Source organism: Rhea pennata, chromosome 10 (genome assembly GCF_028389875.1).
Source record: "Rhea pennata isolate bPtePen1 chromosome 10, bPtePen1.pri, whole genome shotgun sequence".
Taxonomy (NCBI): Eukaryota; Metazoa; Chordata; class Aves; order Rheiformes; family Rheidae; genus Rhea; species Rhea pennata.
Window position 1 is genome coordinate 8,197,787 of NC_084672.1, and position 19,009 is coordinate 8,216,795.

General features: G+C 39.1%; 1 protein-coding gene across 1 annotated transcript in view; it reads left to right on the forward strand.

The window, feature by feature from the left end:
- Nucleotides 1-19,009, forward strand: part of AGBL1 (AGBL carboxypeptidase 1) — a 290,148-nt gene that overhangs the window by 148,625 nt on the left and 122,514 nt on the right. The window contains exons 20-22 of the mRNA XM_062584021.1: nt 543-672; nt 5,251-5,382; nt 9,274-9,450. Coding sequence (XP_062440005.1) covers nt 543-672; nt 5,251-5,382; nt 9,274-9,450 — 439 coding nt within the window. The remainder of the gene's footprint in view (nt 1-542; nt 673-5,250; nt 5,383-9,273; nt 9,451-19,009) is intronic.

Here is a 19,009-nt window from a genome sequence, read left to right on the forward strand (position 1 = left end):
CATCTTGACATGTGCTTTAGATCACTCAGAAATGCATCTGAGAAGCATGAATGAGATGAGCTAGATATCTCATATAAGTGCATATATGTTTCAGACTGGTCTAGGAGCTTCAAGCACCTATCATGAATTTGAATGAGTAGGTTTCAGTGAATAGGTGGATTTACCTATTTGCTGCGGAGGTTTTGAGAAGCCTCTGCTCTATGTAAGCTGGGTGAATTTCATAGATCACGCAGAGCTTAGGATGTTTTAGAAGACATCTTGTTTGAAAATTATCTGCTTATTTTTTGTACATGTGTAAAGAAAAACTGTGTTTACTTTCAGGACTGCAACTGTGTGAAAGAGGGAAATAAAATGATAAAATTAATATATAGTAAGCGCCCCTAAAACTAACCATGGACTGTTTACTCCAGGCCAGTTCAAAACCTTGATATTTACATACTAGTTGCTATCTACTGTACTGGTGCCAGGACAAGTCAGAACCTGTAACTTTCTAGAATTAGCTCTGTTTTAGTAGTTTATGATGTGTTGCTTTGTGATTTCAGCCACCGTTGTTCCTTGAGTGGGGATGACCTGAATAGACAGTGGTTGACTCCCAGTTCCCAGCTCCATCCTACCATTTACCACACCAAAGGTCTTCTGTACTACTTGCGCAGCATTGGCCGGACTCCTCTGGTGAGTCTCTTCCAATGTCTTTGTTGTGAGTAAGTGTATATGGATTGCTTATTGCACTTGTCCAAACAACCTTGTTTTAGAGCTAGAAAGATTTGGAAAGCATCCTATGCTTTTATGCTTTCATCTTTACAGAGGTGTTTTGAAAGTCTTGGATATTTTATTACTTATTGAATCTACTAACCAACATCTCTGAATTTCAAAGTTTTTGCCCACCTGGAATACAAATGAGAAAATGAATTCTTTCAGGCTCTTTAATATCCTCAGAGTACTCCAACTAAGCTGAATATTATGAGCAGGTTATTGCTATCTTCATGGCAGTGACAGGAGAAATTTCACGAAGATTTTATCTGAATGGGCTGTGCAAAAGTCTATGCTGAAACAACCTGTGCAATGATGATGGCACAGGAGTGAGTCCTCAGAAGGATTGAACTTCCATGCTCCTCTAGTGAGGGAGTGAAAATGCCTGTTTCTGTGAGTGCAAATTCATGAGAGATGTTTCTAGTCTAAGTGACAGAAGGAACTCTTCCTGTCTGCACGGTGTTGCCAAGCAGAAAGGAAAGATGGTTCTGAGACACTGACAAGAAAATCACAGGGACATTCAAGAGTGACTAAAGAGATGTAGAGGCAGAGACTGACAGGCTGGGTGATGATAGTTACAAAGACAGGATATAGGATACAGGATGTATAGGCAGGAACTTTGCAAAGACTTGCAGTTCCTTCTGATCTTGATAGGAAAAGGCCCCAGTCAAGGTGAAAAGGTCTGTGAACTTCTGGCAATGTGATTTTTGGTCAAGACAAGAGCCCTGCCGTTCAACTCCGGAGATTTTGAGGAAGTCCAGTTCCAGGTGGACATGCAGTTTTGAGTTTGCTCACCAACCTTTTCCTGTGGTTTGGAGCCATGTAGGATTGCTCTTTTCTAGAAATCATTCTTATTTGTCCTTTTCTAATTTAAAGTCATCCCTGTTATATCCAGATGTCTTAAGTTGAAAATACACCCATCCAGGGCAAGTTTTCATCAGTGCTGAGTGAAGTGAGACTATTGATCCTATCATCTGTCTCACTTGTAGGCTGCATGACAGACTGTTGGTAAACTGATTTTTCTTTGCCTTTGAAGAGTACATTGATTTTTTACCTACTCAAAAATGCCTTTTCCCTGTTCCAGAAGTAAGGTGGGTTCTGTTCTTTTTTTTTTTTTTTTTTCCCCAAGATCTCGTGGAACCATGTTCATTGATAGCCAAATGATTTCTGTGAAGTGATTTAGTTTCACTTATCCTAGAGCAAGCGATTTTTTCAAAGCAAAGACCAGCTGCTTGAAAGAGAAGAAGAAAGAACTTCTTTTAAAAGAAGTTATTGGCCTTTTAAACCAAAGACTTTTTAACTGGTCACTCTTCCCATAGAAAGCAACCTGCTAAATGTTTTTTTACAGTTCTCTCCTTAGTTTTTGGGAATCTTAGTAAAGCAAGGGGCTGCAGTCCTCTGCCCTGTGCTATCTGCTTTTGACTGCAAGGAGCAAAGCTGCGTGTCCTCCAGCAGATCTCTCTGCAAGACATAGTGATTTAATATTTCTTTTTTTAAAATGTCTGAAAGCTTTCAGTCATATTTGGGAAGCTTATTGCGAGTAGAAAAATCTAGGCATGTCTGCCTCAAAATTCTGGGTGACTGAGACTCCTCTAACAGCAATGCTAAGGAAAAATGGAAAATTATTTCAAAAAGTTCCATTTTCCTACAGAATTGCCTACTTACCATTTTCTGTTTTCCTTTTTTGTTACTTTGAAAGGTGGCTGGTTCTGTAAGTCATGAGGAAGATTGTTTTTGAGTTAGAAAGCAGCCCTTAACTTTACAGTAATCGGTTCTGGCAAATAATTTAAAATAGATTAAAATTTGCATGTATGCCTTGAGTCATATCCTGGTGAGTGCAAGACTTGAGGTCTGTTTTGTTAGTGTACCTGCTGCACAGGAGGACAGACTGGGAAAAAAAGGACTGGTATGTCTCCAGTTTGCTTAGTGTTTGCCTGGATGTGTCTCAGGCTACAAAGTATCACTTAGTCTTGTTTGAATGGTGAAGCATAAACTACCCTGTAATGTGAAAATGAGGCAGAAGAATGTATTATATAAAACAGCCGGTCATAAACATTGTGAGCGACTGCAGTATCTAGCAAACGTGATTAAAACATTGCTTTGTGCAATTTTCATATTAAATGACGCTATTTCCAGTTGCACTGATTCTTCTGCTGTGGAAATCAGCTACAACCAGACAGGGAAAGATCCTATAGCCTGAAACAGCAGCAGTATTAGGGAATCCAGATTTGATGATAATCCTGTACCAATACAAAAGGTTGTGACTGTCATCCAGCAAGGCTTCTTCCAGGCCTGTTATTAAGAACTCATCTGCAGGCTGCTTGAGATGCAGAATTAAAGACCTGCTACTGATCAGACAGCCCAGTTAAACCTGACTAGCTGATCATTCCCGTGTGGTTTCTAATATATAAAGTGATGTTTTAGATGGGTAATATACGTGCCTTTTGCATGTTGGTAATGCTGTAAATTGGCAGGTAATTGATACCCAATTGAGCAGTGAGCTCTTCCTTGAAATAGGACTGAAACTATAAAATCCTTTTTGATATTCATAGGAATAAATTCTATGTGGTACATGTGGTTAGCCTAAACTATGGCTATGTGTCACTGATAGCTTAAATGAAACAGTAGCTGGAGTAATGCCTGTCATTAGAAGAACCATTAAATGCAGCTGTTTGGAAGGAGCCCTTACAGAGTAATTGCATATGCTTCAGATGGTGTTACTTCATAGTGCAGGGGCTGCATAAACTCTCTGAAATATGTACGCAATCTGAGGAGACTGAGTCTTTGGGGTTTGTGCAATCCTAGCTTAATTATTTGGGAAACGAGACTGATTGTAGGTTTGTACTGATTAGCAGCTCTCAAAATGCCTTATTTGTCAACTCCTTGCCTTCTTTATCACATGGCAAGGGTGTAAGCAATGCAGGAATCCTTGTTGCCAGTAGGTTGCTGTTCCCCTGCTCCAGGAGTGGAACATGCCCTGCTGCAGGGACCGGGCTGTAGAGCTCCGAGCCCTGCAAAGAGTTGGAGTTTAGCAGTGGTGCAGGAAGAAAGGTTAAAAGTCGGAAACCAGAAGAAGCAGCAGAGTACAAGCTAACAGGCCTCCAATGTGAGGTCTGTCTTTGTCGAGACATGTGTGAATGTCAGCTGATTAGGAACAGTGAGATGGTTCCTTATGCATGTGTGTTATAGCCTCTCCTAAATGTCAAGCTGGAGCTTGTTAAAGCAGTTGAAAGCATTTAAAAGCTCCATTCCCAGACAAATAACTCCCTGTCTGTAGCTAGACCTAGTTACTATATAATCAGTAAATAAATAAATTTACTGGGGTAAATCTCACCCCATCAGTTGATGGAAGAACTCATTTACTCTATTTCACCCCTCCTGTATTTATTTAAGAATGAGGGTATTGTTCTCCTGTATAGATGTCTTTCTACATACTGATCCAAAATCTTTCCTTTCCTTCTTACACCTGTCCCTTTATTTGTCTCTGACATATACCCCAGAAAACTGTTTCAGTGAGATCTTGAAGTTTCTTTCTGATCAGTGGTGAATACTGGGCTTAAATGAACTAATCCCTTCTCTTCAGAAATTCTTGTCTTTCTATTGACAGATTTTGGAATATTCCTGATAAAGACATGGAGAATATATGTAACACCTGTGTGTATATTGACTTGATATCTCAGAGGGCACTGAGATTGATTATTCTTTTAAGACTTGGGTCAATAATTACCTTTTTGGTCATTAAATCATAATTTTCATTTCTGTAAGAGTTTATCTACCTATGAAGGCAATCAGAACTCCCACTAAAACTGGAAATGTCTTGTGACTAGTCTATATGACAGCTGACATTAGAGGGATAGCTTGGACAGACAAATGGATTTGGCCATATGGAATGAGTGGTTTTTTTTTTCTGTCATAAAGGTAAGTCATGTTCTATGCTTGACTTTCAAGAGATTCATATGAAGATATGACAGCATACAGTGAATTTTTACAAAATTGCACAATTATATTTTCTTGAAAATCATACAGGACAGATCTCGAATTTAAGGAGCCCAAGTGATGATTAATTGCTTGGGAAGGTGCAGTTCCCAAATCTCATGAGGGTAATGCTGAAGTTTAGAAGTAAAAGGAGCCTGACAAATTGTTCTGTTGTATCATAAATTGTCATGAACTTGTATGTTCCTGAGTTACCATGGATTCCTGCACGGGTGTCGTGTTTGTTTCTGCTACAGATAGAACTGTACGAGTCTTGACTCTGGATCCTCTGAGATCAAGTCAGATAGAATAGATAAGATACAGCCGACTAACAAAGTTTGACACTAATTATAGACATGACTGAAGTCGAGCTCCTCTGAGGAGACCTGAAAAAAGTAATGCCCACTCTAATCTTACAATCTTATAGTGCCTATTTTAAAGAATGAGTTTGTTTTTTTTCTGTCCCCCTAAGAACGTTTTGCCTTTTTTTTTTTTTTTTTTTTTTTTTTTTTTTTTTTCCTTCCTTAGGTATTCTGTGACTACCATGGCCACTCTCAGAGGAAGAATGTGTTTCTGTATGGCTGCAGCATCAAGGAGACGTTGTGGCAGGCAGGCTGTGCGGTTGACACAGCAGTGATCACAGAAAATGTTGGCTATAGGGTAGGTCCGCTTTGTTCCTCTCTCCAATTGTATAGACACACATGCATGCCAGTTTGTTAATGATAACCCAGTCCATAAAGTTTGGAGATAGGTGCAAGCTTCCCTTACTCCAAAGGAGTTAAGTTCCAGAGGGTTTTGAGTCATGTTTCGTATCTTGATGCAATAGATATTGCTAAGAATATGGTTAATAGATGAGTCCCTATTTATCTTCCTCTAGTCGTGTGTTGTAATCTTTGGCTGCAGACTGAAACAGGAGTCATGTTTTTGTTTTGTAAGCTCCAGATATGCATACATTGATCCTCCCCTTCTAAGAGAATGAATAAGAATTTTATACTTGTTTCTATGAAATAAGTAATAATTGAGAAAATGCTGATGTGCTGTTGTCCTCCTCAGTTGAGTTGTTTCATCACAAAAAGGTACTGGTTCCACTGAAAACAAAAGAATTCAAGTGGTGTGAAACATATCTGATGTACTGAAGCTGACTGCACAGTAGGTGGTTAGTGTGGCAGCTGAAGAAATTTTGGGAATTTTAAGAGAGCGGATATTAACATGTTTGCTTCTATTTGTCATCATTTTTTTTTCCTTTGGAATTTCTGCCATTCTGTCTTTGTTTTTTTTGGATAATATTTTCATCTAAAATGAGAAGCTTACATGAAAAAGCTTTAGTTCTGACAAAAAAGTATTTTTGGAAAAAAAATAAAACCCCCTCAAACCAGTGAGCTCTAATTATAATCTTAAAGGTTAAAACTGTAATTATGGCCTATTAGTAGTAGAGCTCGGCCATCTCCAACCTGAAAGAAGTCAAGAAGTCTTTTCACTTTATAACTCTATGTGATTTTTCACTTCTTCAGAAAAACAGTAATAATCCTCCTGTAAAGTACTATGTCTTGTTCGTGTTGGGGTGTTTTTTAAGTCACTGAAACTTTCCCAGCAGACGGTGTTGCAGTGTTCGTTGTAAGGGCCCCATGTGGCAAACCCTCTGTCTCGTAAGAAGCAGGGAGGGTGCTTACAGTCAGGACGTCTTGTGCTGCGTTTGGATTCGGATAGTTTGCAAAGGCTGAGGGCGATCTGCTGGTACACAAACAGAATCCAGCCGCTGCTTTCAGCATCCGGAGGCAGTCTGGAATCTGCAGTTGAAGGAGCCGGGAGCAAGCCTCCGAGGCTGTCTGAGCATACCCTGCGGTGGGTCTTCTGTGGTCAGAATCCTCTCTGGGGCACAAAGTGGGAGAGCGGTACCTTCTGCAGTTCCTCTCGGGGGATCACTCTCTTCCTTGTTGGGCTGGTGAAAATGGATGTGTGGCTGAACAGATCTCTGCAACTAGAGTAGCAGTAATCACCCCTGTCTCAGACCTGCTTCCCTATGTCACTTTCCCAGGTTTCTCTCCTGCCTCCTGTAAATAATCTGGGACTAATCTGACCTCCAAGAATGATTTGTGTCCTCCCCTACCTAATAATTTAGGTGCTTGGGGCACAACCTTTGTCTCATAGACCATAAACTCTGCTCTGGCCCATGGCAATGTATATCGTTCTCTTATTACTATCTGCTATTTGGTGGCCTCTGGTGACAAATCCAGCATTGATATCACAAAGCCCAAGGTTTTCCTCTTGCTGTTCCAGGCCCCTTTGGCAGCAGTCTCTGCAGGGATGCCAGTAAAGAAACCTATTTCCATCCTCTCTTGATGTGAATGGAGGTTTATAGACTGAGTCCTCTGTGAGAGGAGCAGCTTTTCTGCTAAATCTGACCCTCTGTAAGAGGCAGAACACAGTTGTATTGCATTATCATAAAAGGATCCTTTAAATGGATGTTTTTTCCCCTTTCAAAATATACAATTGAAAGATAATTAATGAGAAAAATAAGCAGAGAAGAAAGAACCATTAGTGTGAAATCCAGTGAGCGCTGGTAAAATGAAAAGAATATTAAATTCAGATTTGCTAATGCTCCCAAATGACTCTTGCGTACAGAGACATTATTGTTACCTGCCAGCATTTTTATTTAATTAAATGTAAAAGATTGATTATGCATATAATTTCAATTGTTTTAAAAAGCTAAATTGGATTAAGGATCTGATTATTGTGCTTTATAATATATATTTACAAAAATCTCTGTTAGTTCAGATAAGGGCAGAATGAAAACTGTCTGAACCTTCACACACAGTTTTAACTGGATCTCATGGTTGTGCTGAGGATTATAAGTGTTTGGGTAATATAGCTTAGTAATATTCCTGCTTAGTTTAGAGGGAGCAGTCAATCCTGGAGGATCTTCTCTTCAATATGCCTGTAGGAAAATAACCACTGTAGCTCTTAGTAGCACATCTGGGATCTAGACTTATGACTTAGGCTCCTCATCTCACAGATTTAAAACAGAATCTGTTACTTTAGTTTTCTCTGTCTCAATTTTTCCATCTGAAAGTGAATCTAATAGGTATTTGCTGGTAGAGTCCATTGACTGCTTTACCCAGGATGTACTGAGAAACATCATTTATATTTTGATGTGTGTGTATATATATGTAATAATATATGTATATTGTTGTATATTTGTTCCAATATTATATTATATAATTGTACATATGGTTGCAGTGGATATTGCAAAATAATTCAGGGCAAAGATTTTATCATTCATTTCAAACATTTTAGAACAAAGCTACTATTAAATGTTTTTCTTTCAATTTCAATGAAACCAACTATTTCTGTAAAGTGTTATGAAGTAAAGCTCAACAGAATGGAATTGCAATTGCTGAAAATCAGTCAATGAAACTGATTGGTATTGGAAAGTGAAATTAACTGGTTGGTTTTTGCTGCCCAGACTGAATGAAAGGTAATTCAATGGTAAATGTCATTAGCGATGAGCAGGAACTCCTTCTGTACGATTCCATTCAGTTGAAAAGTTTAAGGAAGCTGTTGCCAAAGAAATAGTGGGTGTCTTCGTTTTACTTGATCTCCTCTAGATGGACCAGATGGTCTTTCAGCATATGTTGTGGTGTACTGAAATGGGTGCGCATGTGCACATGAGTGTGCGTAAAGGTCCAATTACTACATATAGCATACCTGTATTCTTACAGAATGTAAAAGTAATGTATTTAGCACTATGGAATGAATAAATATTAACTGTGCATTTATAGAAACATCTGATAGTGTAGCATACTAGGTGTGTGTATATGTTGTTGGAAAAGATGATTTCTCGAATAACAAATCAGTAAAGGTTAAAATGTAATTTTTATTGGATCTTTATTTTGGATTGTGATTATCTGAATGAAGTTTACAGTATATATTACTTGGACCCAGATGAGAGTATTTTGGTTGTTTTACAATGCAAGTCAGTTTAATATTAAGCTTAATTCTCATAGAATTGTGTGTGACCTTCTGTGAGATAATACATCACCTTTTCCTCCTGTATATTCAGATCAGTTAGGGAAAACATCTAGAACTGAATCCTGTGTCAAATTTCTGATGCTTGATAAGAGAAACAGCAAAGCTGGAGAGAGGAGAGTGAGAGCACCGGGTACTGAACCCACCCCTCTGGGCAGCTCAACAGGAAAGCGTAGGTTAGTGTTGAAGAAACTTGAAAACAAAACTTATAAAGTGACTTCAGCAAACAAAGACATTTGGATGTGAAAATGCTTCCTTTTGAATGAGATACACCAAGTTCAATGGACATTTTGCATTTTAGTCTTGGAGTAGGATGAAACAACTATTAGAAAATGAGGATTTTGCATGGGATGGACGTAATGAAATCAGTTTGGTACTGGCTGGAGCTGTCTCTGTAGTAGGGACAGCAGATAGATTTGATAAACACATTAAAAATATCCAAGTCTCTCTGTAGATGCATGTATGACTTAAATACATGCACATTTCTGATTCATTTTCTCATTCATTGCTAACGTTTTCTCATAGACCCTTCCTAAAATCCTGGATAAAGTGGCCCCAGCATTTGTCATGAACAACTGCAGCTTTGTGATAGAGAAGTCCCGTGAGTCAACGGCCCGAGTGGTGGCATGGCAGGAAATGGGCATATTGAGGAGCTACACTATGGAGAGCACGTACTGTGGCTGCAGCCACGGTCTCTACAAAGTGAGTAAATCTCTTACCCTGTGTCAGCCCCTTTCTAACATAGGTCTCATGAGTTCAGAAGTGAGGAGATGGTTGCTGTCTCACTACTTAGTTTTGTCTGTTTTCTCTAGATTATCTAAAGTATGTGCGTAACTTGGCTTCTTAGTTTCTCCTCAGTGAGGTCTCCACCTGACCCCTGTTCTTTGGCTTGTAGTGCCAGGGCGGTAGAGTCCTTTCTCCTACATCTCATTCAACAATGAAAGAAACTCTTCTCTTCTCAGGTGGCATGGTATAAGAGGATGTCTTAAAGACAGTGGAATGATTGGGCTGTAATATTACATAAAGCAAATAAGATTCACAATAAATATTGCTTTTTTGTTTGTTTGCGTAGGGGAGAATTCTCTTGAAATTCACCTCAGTCAGATTTGTTTCTTTGTGCTATGTTAAGATAAGTAAATATTCTAGGTAGCCTCATATCATTTGTTCTACTTAAAACTTTGGGATCCACCACAGAACTCTGTATATATGAGCTACAGTCTCACATACTTCTACAGACTATCCTTTGTTGTAACAAAGCTATATCTCCTTTGATTACTATCATGTGGCTTCATTCATTTGACATTTCTATGTTACATATTGTAATCTTATTGCTGACAAGGGATTTGCATCAAACCAGTGGGAAATAAGGCCATCACATAAATCATGACTTTCTGAACTATGTTACTAACAACATAGTAGCTGCAGGGGAGTACAACGGCAAATGTATTTCTCTGCTTGCTTAGTGTTTACCCCACAAGGGCAGTGTAAATAAGAGGCTCTGTGACCGTGGGCCATGTAAACTCTAAGGCATGATGATAGCGTTATTGTTTTAATGAACTCTGAGACTCTCTGACCCTTGAAACAAGGATGCTGCTCTTCCTTCCTTATGTTCTGTATGCGTTCCTGTTAAACTCACTAAAATAATTCTTGTGTTCAAAAGAACGTGCCATATCTTTCAGTTTGTTCATAGACTTCAAACAACAGCATCCAGTGTCAAATAACTTTAAGATGAAAGAGCATTCTGGATAAAGTTATGAAGATGAGAATCCTGTCCTTACGTTTTTCCTGCACAGGAAGGAGTAGACTCAAACTAGTCCTCATCATATAGGGCTGCTATGGATACCTAAATCTGTTGCTTAAAGTAGGCTGCCCTGGCAATGCCTCATTGTGCTGCAGGAGAGAAATTGCTCTTGTTGGGTGATTCAAACTACTTTTTCTAAATCTAGATGGATCTGATAACTGATGGAGTCAGAAGCATTGAGCTAAAGGAAGTAGAGGTTTTGAGATAATACAGGATATTTGTCCTTCTGAGAGCATTCATAGTGTTAAAAAATAAGAAAAGAAAAGTGTCTGCAGGTCCTACAGACATCTTTTAGCTAGTTTTAAGATAATCTACAGGAATACTAGCAGCAGCACACTCTTCGGTACAGGCCAGCTACCTGAGCATACACCTGACTACATTTAAAGAGCCTACATTTCAGAATGTTTCTCTTGGAGTTGCCTATTACTGACAATCAAAGGTAGTTAATCTAAGGCTGGTTTCAATAGCTCTCCATGAGCTCAAGGTATGCTTTTGGCTGTGATCTAGACATATCCTAATGTAACACTAGACCAGCTTCCAGACTTTGTGGAAAGGACCATACTCTGAGTGAATGCTTCAGAGACATCAGTCTGAGATCTCTTATCACTTTTAAGTACCCAGGATGAACTTTAGTAATTGCATTAACTGGTCATAGTTTTTCCATTCATTATCAAATGGTGAATTCTTCATCTGTTCCTTTTCCAAGCCTGTTGCTTTTGGTGAACGGCTTCCACGTTCCACTTTCTTATCTATGCAGCATTATAAGCTGCTATGGATCCTAAAAGACCCTAAGGAAAGAGCCATTATTATAAATAATAATTAATTAATCAGACATTCAAATGATTCTCTTTGCAAGCTCTATACTAATCCTTTTACCTCTCTATGTAGTGTAGTCAGGAAGTACTCAGATGCTGTTTTAACTGTCTTCTGCAATACATGCATCAATTCTAAGACAGGAAAGGGAGAAGGAAAAAAAAACCTGGAGAGTTTAAAAAAGGAAAATATAGCTGCCCAGAGCAGTTACAACTAACACTCCTTACTCCTGAGATGTGCTAATGGGTTTATAATAAGTACCACAGGTCAAGACAGCGGTTTTGAGTCTTCTGAAGTCTGCCACTGAAGCTAGTGGCAAAACTCCTAGTGATCTTAAGAGAAGGGTTTCACTTAATCCCTAGATGACCACAATAAGATCTAAGAGCAGTGATGCATCAGACTGTGAATATCTGATGATTGGCTGGCTTTGTCCTTTGCCATCTATGAGTTCTTTAACCCAAATTTGCTTAATTTATGACATCAGATGATTGAAATAGTAGGAAGAGAACATCAACTGCTGTGTTCAGATGCTGGATTTAATCACTGAGCAATCTATGACCCTATTTCATGGTGCGGGTGCTAAAAAGCAGGAAGACCTAATGCAGCTAGACCAAGATATGTATTTCTTTTAGAAATCTTTGCAATGTTTTAAGAGGTATTCTACTCTTTCGTGTTGTTTTTGTAGCTAAAAATGTAATCAGGGTGACAGCCAGCCACTGAGGAGGGGAGTTGGACTAGATGATCTCCAGAGGTCCCTTCCAACCTTACTGTTTCTATGATTCTATGATATGATTTGCTTGATAAATAAGGGGGGGCTTTCATTGGTGACAGTGATGAGTCCAGTGTTCTTGTGGTCCAAGTCTGAGCAGTCTAAAGAGAGTCTAAAGCATTTCTGAAATTTCTACTGAAAGTGATTTCCATATGATGAAAAGCTGAGTCCCCACTGGATCATGAAGTGGTTATTCTGAGGCCACCTCTAATTTTTTGTTTAGCATTATTATTTATCTCAAAGACGGAGGACACTTTAAATACAGCCATGAGGGATCATCTTTCTTCCACTACAAGGAGGTAAACATCATTTGCCATTTCTTAGGTTCAGACATCTTTGAAGTATTTTCAGTCATTTTCCCAAGTACACTAAGTATCTGATTAGTTAGTATTGAAATGAAATATCACTTCTTACACTGACATTTATGTTGGAGCTGCATAACGATGCACAAGCTCAGTTTCAAATAACTGTTACTATTAGGGTATTTCCTCTTTCTTTAGCATGCTTCAGATTTGGTTCTTGTTTACTTGTTCATTCTTGCAGGTGGATTCTTTATACACCATGGACTTGACAGACTGACCTGAAGATTTGGTTGCATAATTGCATTTAATTCTCAAGGTTCGCCTACCAAATCAAAACTCTTGTAAACTGAAAATAAATCACATAGGAGGTGATATTTTTCCAGAGACTTTAACATGGATACTTCACTCTTGGACTCACAAGTTGTCTGTGGAAAGAAAGAGTTCAGAGCAATACTCAGGGAGGTCATGTCAGCATCCTAGACTTAGAGCACTCTATTAGTATTAGTAGGCTTATATTCACATTTAACTACGAAAAAAAAAAAACAGTTTTTGAGTTAGATGAAACTGACCTTCCTGTAGGTGTATATCTGGGATATCTTACTGGAAAAGCATGTGCATATATTTGATTTTTTTTTATATATATATATCTTGAAGTACAGTGCAAACAGTAGCTAGGATTTAAAACATCAAATTTTATGCAGTAGAGGCTTAAAAGTTCAGCACCATTCATTAAATCAATGGTCAAACTTCTATTAGAGCACTGCAATCCCCGATCCTATTCTTTAGCTTCCTTCCTAGTTGTAAAAGCTGAAAGTAATCCATTCAAGTATCTGTTTTGGTGACTGCAGTCACCAACATGATGCTTGCAGTTGCAGAGAGACATCTGCTAGGGAGTTAACAAAGAATTTAGGAAGAGCAAGAAAGCCTTGTAGAGGATGCAGTGAAGTTAAACTGTTCATTGCACAGAGCTGGCAGGTGTGCCCACTCTCGCCAAAGAACCGATGTCAGGGAAGGGCTGGGAGAAACTAGAACCTAGTATTTCTGGTGGTGAGTCTGGAAAGGACTTTGCTAGATATCTTCCAGGGAATGTAGCCTGTCTTAGATTGAATGTGGAGACTTGGGTTGCATTGTAAAAACAGTTTAATAAGTGAAACATGATACAGGAATTTTGTTTCCCATTTACGTATCACTAGTAAGAGTTGCCCCAGCCTCTAAAAAGTCATTTGATTTTAAATGGGTGAAGGGAAGGGGAAGGAAAGAAAAAAAAAATAAAGGAAAAAAGAAAAAGATGGCTTATCTCTGTCAAATCTCCCTGTCTGTGTGATCAATGGAAATGCAATAAACCAGCTGCCCTTAAGGAAGAGAAACATAAAACTAAAGAAACTATTGATCTTATCTGAGGTTTTATTCAACCTAAGGAAGAATAAAAGAGGGAGGAAAATATCCGAACTCTTTTTCATTTTTTCTGGATTGCCCAATTGAGTCTTATAGGAGCACTGTCTCTATTTGAAAAATTTGAAAATTGCTAAAAACAAAGCAGTGAATTTCCACAGAGAGTTCTTCCTTCTCCTTCAGCCAGTTTACAACCCTGTGGTCAAAACAGAAAACAATCAGAAAAAGAAACTGTTCGTCGTTTCTTTGCCAGTGTGGAGGCTGTCTGTGTGTTTTTCTTTTTTCCCCCATGGAACTGTTACCCCTACAGCTTGCCATGTGACTTCTATTGCAACCTCTCTTTTGTGGATTGCTGAGCCCCTTTCTCATCTATGGTTTGTAAGAGACTGCAGGTCTGTGCTGTTTGATAGGGTATGTTACAGCCCCAAAAGAGTCAGGTCTGCAGTGATACATTTTGATATGCTTATCATTCATTTTTGCATTTGCATATAAATATTTCTTTGCTGTTACTGGGCTATTCAATACCACAGTATGTGCCACCATGTTGCACTATTCTTGTGATTCTTTGTTATACAGCCTATTAATTAGAACCGTTCTATAGAATATTGCACTGAGCTGTTCAGTAGCTGTGTCTGTCATCCTACAAGTTACTATCTTTTGAACCATGACATATAGCTGAGTTCCAAACCTGTATATCTTGGTACTATAGTGAATCCCTAAAATACAAGTTTGTGCTATATCATTACATGCCATGTTGGAAAAGTATTTTATTTGGCATGTTTGCCTGGTGGAGGAGATGTAGCACTAACGGAAATAGATTTTAACTTCCTGCTTCAAAGGGATTATAAAAAAAATGAGGAGTAACAAATGAGTTTTAAAATTATTGCACATATCTTGACAGTATCCTTTGAAGGAGATTTTACCAGCGATATGGATCCCTCTTTGAAGAAAGCCTTTAGGAGAGCTGAGGGAAAGGATTTTTTTCTGTCCAATCTAAGGCTAAGTTTGAGAAACTGAATACCCCCAATTTTCTCATCAAACTTTATGAGGGGAAAAGCCATTCCTTTGTGGAGACTTTGGCAGTAGAGAAAACAGCATTGAGGAAATCATGGTGAAGTTTGTAAGACTTTCTCGATAGCTTTTCAAAATGCTTTTGTTGAAAGGAAGACTGCAGGAGTTTTTTTTTTTTTTTTTTGGGGGGGGGGGAGATGAGGGGGTCTTACCCAGAATTAGCCTAATATTTTTAACGGTTTCCTCTGTTGTAAGTCTAGCCGCTCAGCTCACCAAGTGAATAATGAGGCCAGGCAGGGATGGATGAATGATGTATAAAACTTGTGAGAGACTGTTTCTGAAACAGACTTAAATCATGATTTGTTGCTGCATTGCGTTATTTACATCTGTAGAGAGCTGAGATGAACTGTTGCCTGATCAGAGTAGCAGCTGTTGGCAGGGTAGAGTAACTGGCAAAAAACATGACTGATCATTTGAGATAGGGCTTCTACAAATTGCACCCAAAGTGAATTGAGAGCACTTGTCCCTAAAGGTACTGTGCACCACGTGCCTAGAGCACGAGGATGCAACGTGAGGAATACAGCTCGTGTCCTGCAGTTTCAAAGCAAAAGTTGTCTCGTTCTTCTAAAGCAACAGCTGTGCTAGATGGGAAAGCGTCATCCTGCTGAATCCTGACTTTACTTGGTCTTCTCAGACTGAATCGCATCATATTTATGCTATGGTGGCATAAACCTAGCGTAACTTTAAGGATACGAAAACTATTGGCCCTGATCTTTTAGAGCTGCCCTTAAGTACGGGGCGGGGGGTGGAAGGACTAGGTCAGTGTCATGCGATTAAACCAGTATCGGAGCCTGATGGCGCCCTGCATCCCAGCCCCCTGCAGCCGCTGTAGCGGTGGAAGTTAGTCTAACGACGTGGGAGAGCTGATGTTATATGTTCCCTTTAACCTGGCTTGCCTGAGCTAGGTTATTTTAAATAATGATGAACCCCTGAATTACTGTGGAAATGTGGCAGAACTAAAGCAATATACCAAGATGAAAGTCTTTCCTCCTTTTAGCCCTTCAGAAGTGGGCTTCTCCCCTGGTTTGACCTGCTTCTGTCCGAATTAGCAAAATTGTTTGACGTTCTGTTCTTCCAGTGAATTATACGCTATTTCTTTATGATATCTGTAGACAATGAAAGGGTGTTTTTCCATCTTATTGTTGGAGGTAACTTACCAAATTTCTGTGAGGAATTTTGGGATATAGTTTATTCGTAAGTGTGTTTTGCGGTTACTTAACAGTCAGAAATTGAGTTGTTTTAATGGTGTTTGCAGGTCACATGACTTTGTTTCTGTTTTCCACTAAGAAACACATCATTCTTGTAATTGCAGGTCTGGTGCACAAACTTACAAATAATTTTAATTTGTCATTTTGTCAGTATTCAGCTACCAAAAAAATTGATTTCAGCAATGTTCCTGCCACTAAGGGCATTTGATAACTACTTGCAGAAAGGAAATACAAAGGCAAGGGACATGCACTATACTTTCTAGTATATGCTTGTGGAAAATGCTTACAACATCTTTGCAACTGCGACTGAGACTTCTCCTTGTTTCTGTGTGTTTTTTCTCTTTTTTTTCTTTTGTCCTCCAGAGCTTGTACTCTTCTTAAGCTTGAGTAAGTCTCAGAAGCACTCAAAAGTTTCATTCCAAAAAATCATGTCTAAGATGTGTTTAGCTGACCCTTTGTGGTCTGGGAATCTCATTCAAAAGCAGATGCTGAGAATACAAAAGAATGATTTTTTTCTTCTGATATTTCTGCTTACAGTTTTGATCCAGCGTGGCTCAGATTGGAAGCAGCTGTAATTTTTAGACTAGAACAGAGAAAAAGCAGTAATCTGATGTAATTTAAGGACTGAAGGTTCAAATTAAGATTTCTGTATTCTGTTTTCCTTAGGGTAATGACTTAAGAAAAATTTTGCATTTTATTTTTGTTTTATTTTCTTGCTGCTTTTAATATTTGGTTGATGTTTCAATTTGTGAGATTTTCCAGTTGTGCCATTTAGGCTTGCAGACCTCACTTAATAGAGCTACCTAAGAGTTAAAGACCTTGGTGTGGGGGGAAGGCATGTGGGGCAGGGGGGAGAGGGTTTCTGAGCAGACAGACCAGGAGATCATGGGCATTTGTCTGTCTTAGAGTCATTAGGTACTTGCATGACTTGCTGCAAGATTTTTCCTCTTCAGGTATTTTGTTGGTGGCTTTGAGTTTTATAGGACTAGGATGTAAAGAGTTAGTTGAGGGAATGCCAAGTTAGTTATATGCTTTAACTGTGATCAGATCTGTTTGGTTAGTGCCAGATTAAAAAATGGGAATTTGAATGTGTACTGACTTTAGTGTGCTTGGATTTTTTTGGAAAAGCAAACCGCTGGACTGCGGGAACTTCAGAGGGATGTTTTGGCCCTTACTTCCAGGAAAAACTAGAACTTGTCAGTAGGACTATTCTGGCTAGTCCCATTTTCCTTGATGGGTAGTAAAACAGCTGTACTAAGGTAATTATGGCCAAATCCAGGCGAGATGTAAATGTTCCCCAAAGTCCAGGGTATTATTAATATGTACCAATTTTTGTCAAAGGTGCTTAGTATTGTCATATTGAAGGACCACTTACAATACATTTAGAAGTCTAACTTTTGAAAGATGATGATTCAGGCTTCTGTACTCTGTCTTCCTATTCCCTGATTCAATCCATGGTCACTTTAGCCTCATTGATTTTTTTTTTTAATTTTTTTTTTTTTTTGACACCCCTCTCCTCCCCTGTACAGGACAAGACCCATTTTCTGGCAGAAGTGTGCCTGCTCAAAGCGATCCATTGAGAATGCTTGGCTGCTTTTCTGTTGTTTTCCAAGTGTAGCCATTCTGTGAATGAATCTGAAAAAGGAATAGTCTCTTAATCCAAGAGACTGAGTTTGCTGCTTTATAAACAAACAACTGTGTTCTCAGGGTGACCAAATAATTCCTTATCTCTTTTGAGTGGTCACTGTAGGGCTGGTTGCCCGCCAGATGCTATGTACTAGTCTGTCTGTTGCACTGTCCCATGGATGCAGCCTTGAAACACGTTTTGGAAAAAAAGTCTTTCCCAGCACCTGCTGCAGTGGATTTTTGCTGTCACTCAGGCCATCTGTTTTCCTGTTCCTGTGTTGAAAGATTCAAGTGTTAGGGGACTGAGATATGTTCCGTTGTGTTTGAATTCGTGTGGTTACTGGAGATAACACTTAAAGAAGAAAGGACTTATGGCCTCCTTTAGCTTCCCTGTCCTCAGAGGATTTGGGAAGCAGTAAAACCTAACGCTGGAACTGTCAGGAGAGGCAACAATATTGTAATCTCTCTTGCTGTTGGTGTCCCTAAGGCATGATGTGTTTGGAAATTTTAGGTAAATATGACAGAGGAAAAATTGATGCTAATTGGATCATAATTGAAGATAAAAGTTTAAAGTAACTATTCTGGTTTATTTTGATTATTTCTCTAGAGATGTTGAGCCACCTGTATTTTGGACTTGCTAGGTTCAGTGGTGTTATGTCAGGGTGGATTTGGATAGTTAGATTTGGAGAGAGATTCCAGAGACATTGACATGTTTGGAAGGAAGGTTTGAGTTACCAATGCACTGGGAATAACTTGTGAATGTTTCCTCCCTCCTAGATTCTGTTTGGGAGGAAACAAGAGTGCCTTTGTGAGCTCTGTTACAGAGCCAAACTGTCAGGAGAGGCACAAGGTTTTGTGCTTAGTCAGATACTAGTGTAAGTTATTCTAATTATGAACATTCAGTTAAAGAAAATGGGAATGTCTGTCTGGAAGACTGCTGACACAGTGGGTGATTTTAACTTGTATCAAACTGACCTTGAGGCATCTCTAGTGAGAGCCAAGCGCAGGGAGGGCAGATTGCAGCCTGCTCTCATAGCACTAGGTTTTATACTTGCTGTATGAGTCTGTCCTGAGCTTTTCCAGGTCCAAAAGCTAAGTCCCATACTTAGCTTTTGACTGCAGCGTCCTCACCCATGAGTGATATGTCTTTCCTGTGTGGAAATAGGCAGCACTACTAATAGTGCCAAAATGAGTGGTTAAGATACTGATTGCATGAGCAACGTAATGATTAGGCTGAAACCACCACACTTGATTGTCTGGTGGCTTGCAGCCCCATGAC